Source organism: Ctenopharyngodon idella, chromosome 5 (genome assembly GCF_019924925.1).
Source record: "Ctenopharyngodon idella isolate HZGC_01 chromosome 5, HZGC01, whole genome shotgun sequence".
Classification (NCBI taxonomy): Eukaryota; Metazoa; Chordata; class Actinopteri; order Cypriniformes; family Xenocyprididae; genus Ctenopharyngodon; species Ctenopharyngodon idella.
Genome location: NC_067224.1, coordinates 20,750,146 through 20,758,601, shown reverse-complemented (window position 1 = coordinate 20,758,601; position 8,456 = coordinate 20,750,146). Strand labels below are relative to the sequence as shown.

The 8,456-nt window shown below is 38.8% G+C and overlaps 1 protein-coding gene across 2 annotated transcripts; it reads right to left on the bottom strand.

The window, feature by feature from the left end:
* Window positions 1–189: 189 nt before the first annotated feature.
* Window positions 190–5,920, bottom strand: fsta (follistatin a). 2 transcript variants are annotated; one of them, XM_051894979.1, is made up of 6 exons: window positions 5,722–5,920; window positions 4,296–4,487; window positions 3,753–3,971; window positions 3,349–3,573; window positions 2,735–2,965; window positions 190–1,266 (listed from the first exon to the last, which is right to left on the bottom strand). In XM_051894979.1, the coding sequence occupies exons 1-6, from the start codon at window positions 5,813–5,815 to the stop codon at window positions 1,244–1,246; spliced, it is 984 nt and encodes a 327-aa protein (XP_051750939.1). In that variant the 5' UTR covers window positions 5,816–5,920; the 3' UTR covers window positions 190–1,243. The 2 variants fall into 2 exon arrangements, with proteins under 2 accessions (XP_051750939.1, XP_051750938.1); XM_051894978.1 differs by having other exon boundaries at window positions 190–1,243; window positions 5,722–5,919.
* Window positions 5,921–8,456: the final 2,536 nt, after the last annotated feature.

Sequence of the window (8,456 nt, the reverse complement as noted above, 5' to 3'; positions counted from 1 at the left end):
CCGGCTATAGATTAGATATAGAACAAACCCTTTTTGGGTCAAACTCAAGACACTAGAGTTACATACAAAATAATGGGAATTTGAAAGCATCTTTGCTTTTGTGATAAATAGATGGGTACATGGTATTCTACCAATAGCAGAACTTAATTCTTAAAAAAAAAAAAAATCCACACCACAGTGACCAATTGATAAGTATTTTTTTTTTATTGATTTCACTCTTAATATCTGTACAAATACATCAAACTTTGTATATACATATGACATTTACATAAAAATACAAAACTATATATTTATAACTGAATTTTGTTTTTATCTTGAGATGTCTGAAAATAAAAATGCATTTTGACAACAAAGTGAAAACAGTGAAAAAGTGAACATTTAATATATTGATACGGAGTCCTCTGTATGACCTTTTCTTTAGCTCTGCAAGAGCAATATAGAGCAGAATATTGGCAAAAACAAGACAAAAAAGTTGCATGGCACAGTTTTCTCAAACAAGTATCACCCACTGCTAATTTCTGCCCTATCGCCGAACTGCTGTTGTTAATCGTGAGGGGTTTCCTATATGAGAAACGGCTCATTTTCAATGTTATCCTGCTGCACCATATCACAAAACATTGAAGAACGTTCAAGAAAATCCCTTTGGTCAGTTACACTGAACTGTAAACAAAACCAGAAATATACATGTACATTAAAGAGTGACATTTTTTTCCAATAAATAAACTCACAAGCTAACATGCAGGTATGTGTGAAATAAACATCTGTGATACAGAATTGACATTGATAAGCATTTATACAGCTCAGGGAATGCAATTTACAGCTTGCAGAAGACACACTTTACATGATAGCATTTTACCTCACAATAAATAACACTGCTTCTCTTTGGACAAATATATTTCTCGGTCATAATAATAAAAAAAAAGAAAGAAAAGGGAAAGACAACATAAGTGATAACAAAATAACATGATAGACAAGTAAGCCAGACACTGTAAATGTATAAATTATAAATCAGAACACTGTATAAATAAACATCAAGCAGACTGAACTACATGTATACTTCTTTCTTTTTTCTCTGAAAAATAAATTAGCATACACATATGTACAGTGTGGACATGATTCCGTGCCCTAGGACTGTTCCACTGGTTGATGGGGCTTTATCCATCCAGTACAGGTGATAACTGGATATAAGCCATGTAGTCCTGGTCTTCCTCATCGTCATCTTCCTCCTGGTCTTCAGTAATGGCTATATGGGAGAATACATGGTAGCTGTTGCATGAATATAGACCACAACAGCGCAGAATGTACGTGAGTATTTGTCTTTTTTATCCCAAAGCCTCTAACAATCTAGTGGGTTTTAGGCTACTTGCCAGCTTGACCAGGTGCTCTGGCTCCCAAAATTATGCAACAAGACGTACATAATAAAGGAAGTCAGCGGTTTGACGGGATGAGGCTGATCAGAGGCTTTAATGGCTCAGGTCTGTTTCTGAATCAAGCCCAAAAAATGCTCTTGCATTCCATGACTGGCTGTTTTTTTTCTTTCTGGTTTTGCGTCTACATCCATCACTTTGGATGCACGGTTGTATACCAGCCGACCGTAGCTACATGGTCAAGCAATGGCACAGTTCTGAGGTATATTATATATATTCTACATAAACGTTTACATTGAAAAAAATGACAGGCGAAGCAATGAAACAAATAGTCCCTCACAAACAAATAGGACAACACGACCACAGCAGAACTGCACACACAAATTCACCTTTCTAACGTTAGATGTCTAACAGCAGAGACTGAGAAATAATGACATATTCTTGTCCTGCAAACTGTAAAATGCTGTCGTCATTCAAACCATGAGGTGATCATAAAGTTGGTCCCTTGAAATGATACCTTAAGGCACGAGAACATTAAGGTAAGTGATTCGTTCACATTGATCATTTGATTCGTTTGCTAGCACAAATTGGAATGTAAGTATTCCCGCTCTTTGATGCTGTATTAATGATGGCAGATCTAGCTTCATCAATTCGTTCTCAAAGCTAGTTAACCATCTGTCGAAATAGGTAGTCTAGTTAACTTTTAAACAATGGCACCAATGTTACAATCACCTTATGTGAGTGTAAGGATTCATGTCTTTTCAAACCCTCAGGGCTATTTATGTCATAGTGCATTTGAAATCGATTACAGCCAAACGTATAAATCAAACAAAAAACATAATTCATAAAACACTTACATAATAACCATGAATATGGAATTGACAAGTTGATATGATTATATAAGTCTCTACATTTACACTATAACAATGGGGGAAATATGAACTCAACCTGCTGGTCAGTAACAGGTCAAACTGAACTAGAATTCAAACGTGACGATGTCCACTAACTGCAAAAGTTAGTCCGCACATGTTTTCTTGTTAGTTAAATGAAGAAAATTAGTATGTCAAAGGACTCCTTGAAAGAGCTCTTTGTAACATTTTTTTTTTTTCATTGATTCAATTCATTGATTTCCATTGATTTTGTAGGTTCTTTTTTAAATAAACATTTTTTTTCTTCTGAAGAAAATGCAAAATTAATGAAGCCAGCCAAAGAGGACATGCAAAGAACTTCCAATCATAAGTCCTTTCTGTAGCTTAACTCTTAGCAGCAGGAAGGGAATGAAGAGGCGTTATTTGGAGGGGTGGGAGGTTTTGGGGAGGAGGTTGCTGGGGGCAGCACTGGATTGTCTTTTAAGATGTATTACTTACAGTTGCAAGATCCTAAATGCTTAACCTCCAGGAGAACCCCCAAAGAGCAAGCGGCCTGCTTCATGGCGCACTCGCTGGGATATGTGGTGTTGTCGCTGGCGCACACGGCCTCCTCCGAGCGACTTTCTGGGCATGACTCCACACAAACCACACACCGCCCGCGACCCATCTTGGCATCCCATAGACACTTTTTCCCCACGCTGCACTGGATATCATCGCATGACTTGGCCTCTATAAACACAATAGGGGAAAAGAAACGTCACTTTCTACTGATAACACTTGACATGAAGAAATGCCTAAATGTGGTTGTTGTTGTGGAGAGCTGTAGGCAAGTCACGCTCAGTTTGTTATAACACACGAGATGATGTTGCCAACATCAGGAAACAATTAGACACCAATGACTTTTCTTTGCGAGTAATAATCACAACTGGGATTGTCACGAAAGACTAATGGAACAGAATGCATTTGGGATTTCGCCATTGTTGCATTATGCACTCTGAATTGATACCTCACCTAACAGCACATGAAAACAAGCTGCACTATTTCTCTATTTCTAACTTTTCTCTTTTAAATGAAACTTTACAACTCCTAGCAAAATGTATGTGGACACTCACTGATGCATTTCCCTTCGTATGCCACACCAATGGATCTGCCGAGCAAGCACGTGGCTCTCCTTAAATGGCACGCGCTGGCGTAAACAATCCCATCGTTGCCACAAAGGTACTGATCCGGAGACGTAACCTCTGGGCATATGCGGTTGCATGTCACACAGTACGCGTTGTTTGTCTGGTCCACCACACAAGTCGAACTTCCCGGACACAGGACATCACGGCACGTCTCTGTGCAGATGAGAAGGGAAGACTGAATGATTTTCACAATCAATGACCATAATGTTTCTTTATTCTTATTTTATAGTTGAACTGTGTGACTTTATTTAGATTAAACGCCTATTGTAAATACTGTAGGGCTGAATAAATGTGCTGAAATCTCGCTTTTGTGTGAAAGCAGCGTTACCTACTTTTGCATTTGCCTTGATACTGCACCTCCAGATCCGGGTGCCCTTTGCATTTGGATTTCAAAAGGGCACATTCATCTCGGTATGTTTTTCCGTCTGAGCCGCACACCGGCCCCTTCCAGGTGATGTTGGAGCAGTCTGGGGCGCAGACGCAGCGAGGCTTACTCCTCCTGTTCATTTTACATCTCTTCCCAGGGCCGCAGTCCACATTATCGCATGTCTCTAAAAATTCAAAGAGGCACACAGGAACATGATATTTAAAAGCCGCTGAATCTCATTTAAAGATTTTTTTATTATTATACATTCATAGTATACATTAATAATCTATTATTAATTCATTTACTTTGGCTTTATTTGTATTAATGCAAGTGTGTGTGTGTGTGAGAGAGAGAGGGTAATGGGGATGGGGACACTGCGGCACAGTTATTATGCGTAACTTTTTTCTTATTACTTTTTAAATATACATGTAATATGTTTTTCTTATGTATAATAGCAACCTATGCTTATTAGACGTTTCCACCTGAACAAACGAACATGGGATTCTACCTTTACAAGGTATGCAGTTTGGAGCACCGCCATTGAAGATCATCCACCTGAATAATGTGCTGTTTGGCACATCTTCCTCAGTCCAAGATGTACCGAGCCTCCCACTCCGGCAGCATTCCTCTCGACTCATCCCAGGCATGTAGAGGACCTGACATCTCCCGTTCTTGCCTTGCTGTAGCCAGCAGTTACCAGCTGTAAACAAAAAGAAAAAGAGCCAGTCGTATTAAAGTCTGAAGCCAATGACCCAGACACAACACGTGCAGCCTGTATTAGCTGGAGCTCTCTTGCTCCCCCTCCCCCGCTGTATTTTGTCTGATTTTTCCTAACGTAATGCGACTATTTTACACTTGCATGCCTTCACCCAGACAACTCAAGGGCTCCGGGTCTGCTCGGGAATATGCTTTTCCTGTCGTCGATTATGTTACGACCGTGCAGAGATTTATTGTCTTAAAGTAAGTGGCAGATTGACAGACTCGTACCTATTTAAACAATGTGCATGGCAGTCTAGACTCCAGTTCCTCGAGCGCTCTGTGCCAACTGTCTGCGCTCATCACGTTTCAGCACACTTACGGGAGCATTAAAAACGCTGCTTTTACCAACACAAACGCATTTATTCGCTTCTCACAATAATGTTCTGATATTTTTTTTAACTGTCGGGTCAACCCTGAGGGGAATTAGTCGTGTTTATGTATTAAATTAGGCATTCGCGCCGGGGATACCACGCGCCAGACAATCCAATTAAATCATACAGTCACGCGAGCTTCATCAAACTTTGTTTTCAAAAACGATCGTGCCTTTTTAATGACAAATGCGCAAAGCGATTCTAATAATTAAATGCATTTTTTTGCATTATGTCCACTGATTTTTTGAAAGCCAGACGAGGTAGGCAGTGTCTAATTTCACTACCTACTATTTGAGAGAAATACAATCGAATGTCTAATGCATAAATGTTTATTTGAGAGTGTGTTAAATATGCATTTAAACAAAACATTCATTCTTATTATTATTATTGCTAGACAATAATACTATCATATTGATTTTAAACATTTGTATTCATTATTATAAAGACAAGAAATGCATCTCGGTGTCCTCTAGTTTTGACAATCTTAGATAACGATAAAATGTTCTGTTACAATTTTCTCTTTTTTAAAATTTAGCCTAGTAAATTTTCGCTGTTCTTTTCTCTCTCTTTTAAATAATGATGCATGTAAGGACGCACCTGTCTCGAGGATACCAACGCAGGCGCGAGCCAAGAACAAAACTTTACAGTTGTCTAGAATTTAAGCAGCTCTCTTCCATTCTAAAGGAATACTTTAATTCTAAAGGAAATGCAGCCCAGACCCATGTCTAAAGCATGTCAAAGAATAATTTTGAAGAAACAAATATAGCAACAAAAAAAAAAAAGAAAGAAAGAAAGTGTACTCACCTTGCACTTTTTGATCTTCAATCAAATAACAGAGCCATAAGAGTAATAAAATCATTCCCGGATGGAGGTGCTGACGCTTTAGCATCCTTAGCATGTTTAAAGAGAGAAAGAGTATTGAGACGAGCAGCGCAAAAGTAATCTTCTTACTCAGGCAGTGCTGAATGAACGCTGCTCTCAGAGTGCCACCTCTTTTTAAGTGTATAAGGGGTCTCGGGCCGACTGTCTGTGGTGTGGGCGGTCTTCCTCTCTGTGGGGGTGGGGAGAAAGAGTTTTTTTCCCCCAAGTTCTTTCAATCCAAATCAGGTGACATAGCTGGTTGAAACTTTCTCTTGCCCCTAAATCACTTCTGAGTTTTGCTGAATACTAAGTCGCAGGAAGCAGAAATAAAATGGCCCAATTTGTATCTTATAACCAAGAACCATCCTTATGGATATCCACAACTGATCAGACGTGGATGTGACCAGTCCAGTTACACAGGAAATTAATGTTATCATAAGTAACAACATTTTTAAACTCGTAGTTTCCAATGAATATCGTGTTTTTAGTTTTAACAAAAGGGAACATGTTTGAAGCCGGGTGTGAATTACAAATACAACTGCGACAGTCTCCACAAACCTTTGCGGAGATGGGAAATGTCACAACTTTCTAGGCCATGACAGGTCTGATTAACAGTAGAGGGTGTTAATTTAATACAAGGTTACTGCTGAAAGGTGATCTGCGCAAGGAGACAATGGATTACAGAATAAAAGCGAGAAAGACTATTATTAGACGAGACAGGTGTTGCGGTTTCCCTCCGGGATCACAATCTATATCCCATTCAATTTCCGAACGGCGGTGGTGCGAGGCAGACTACACAGAATTCATTTCCATAGAAGTGAGACACGCGAGACTGACTGGAGGAGGATTTTCCCTCTGTGGTGGAGGTGCACGTGCGACCTCTTCTGCAAGACTCCCGAACCACAGAAAACAGACATGAATGTGCGCGCGCGCTCAAGTTCAGTTATTATTGCATATTGTTAGTTTAGAGAGGCTGCAGCGAACACACGAGATTTCGGAGTATGTTTCTCTATTTTAATCTGATTCGACTTTTAGAATTGTTTTATTTTCGGGTTTATTTACATTTGGCAAAAGCAGTCATAGTACAATCGTGTGTAGCCTATAATAATAATTGTGGTGAATTGCAAATGAGTCTACATTTGTAAGCCAACCATATTTAAAATGTATTTCCCGACAAATCAGACAATCTGGGTGGCTTTATACGTGTAGCCCAATAATTAGGCTATAGAACTAACTTATGAAGATCATTAATCGATTAAATAAAGAGAAACAAACAGCCAAGGAAATTGGATGAAACCCACAGGAGCATCAGAGTCTAGTTTGTTTGAATCAGATCGCTGTAACTTTTATGTAACACGATAATGATTATGTTTTCCATTCAGAACTGACGCGTTTCTGTCTTCCATAACTACTGACACCACAACTTCACGTTTGTAGACTAGCCTATACCTACATAAAACTCCAAGATAGTCTGTTGTAACCTGTGCGGTTAACTTTTGGCTCAAGCAGACTTTGTACGAAGTACTTCCCAATACTTTGGCAGTGATCTCCCAGATCGCAAGAACATTTGGGCCAAATGTGGCTGATAGCTGGCACATTTAAATATTAGTATTAGCCTGTCTGTGTTTGATTAGTGCGTCACATAAAGTCTCAGATCAAAGCATGTAGGCTAATACCTTTTGTTCAAGCCAAGAAATGTTAAATCTTCTTGTAGTTTAACCGGCAGTCAGTTAGCTACAATATGAGCCAACCGGATGACAGGCATAATGACTGGGAGTGTATCATTACAAGTTCCCTAGCTGCAGTGTTTGTCCCGTGTCATGTGGTGCACGTTGAGGCAACTGTAAGCATTGCTTGGTTTCAAAAACACGTATCCAAAACAAAATCCACATTTGTGTTTTTTTTCCACAGTATCATTAGCTGTTTGTGTAGCCTATTTCATCCCTCTTGGATTTGAATAAATAATATTTGCTCGATAGAATATTTTGTTGATGTTCTAACTGCCAAGATGATGTCCTGTGTATCCAGATATGCTAAATGATAAATAAACTTAGCCTGACTTAGCCTATTAATACGGTGGAAACCAAAGTAAATAAAAACAATTTAAAGTTACTTTTGATCTAGATTTCGATCTAGTGAAAACATGTGTGAGTTGTAGAGGACAGCATTTTTTGTGTACTGCAAACTCTCGGAAAATGCTTAATTTAATTAATTTGAACTTATTGGACATAGGCCTATTTACTTGGGGGGAAAGCCACAACCTTCATTAGGTTCATCCAGCTATATCTTGTCGTCACCTTAACAGTTTTATTAAATGGTAATGATATGCTGACATCTTGTGGTAGTGCAGTGCTTGTACAGTTGTTGCTAAAACTTTACATTTGGACATAACATAGTAGACATTATAACATGGAGGTTTTGAAGTGATTTGACAGCAGCTCGCAAAATAATGCAAAATTAAACATGATTACCTTACTCAAAGCACCTACTGAGATCAGATCAGGAACAGAATGTATTATTCATACTTCCAGTATCTACTATTGCTTCCAAAATTCTGCAAATTGGCTTTAACTCAGACCTCAGGAACCAGTAAATTACATTAACCCAGCAGGTGACTTTTTAAATCATTCAAAACAAACAAAATGTTCTGATACAAACTCTTCTGAAAATATACAACA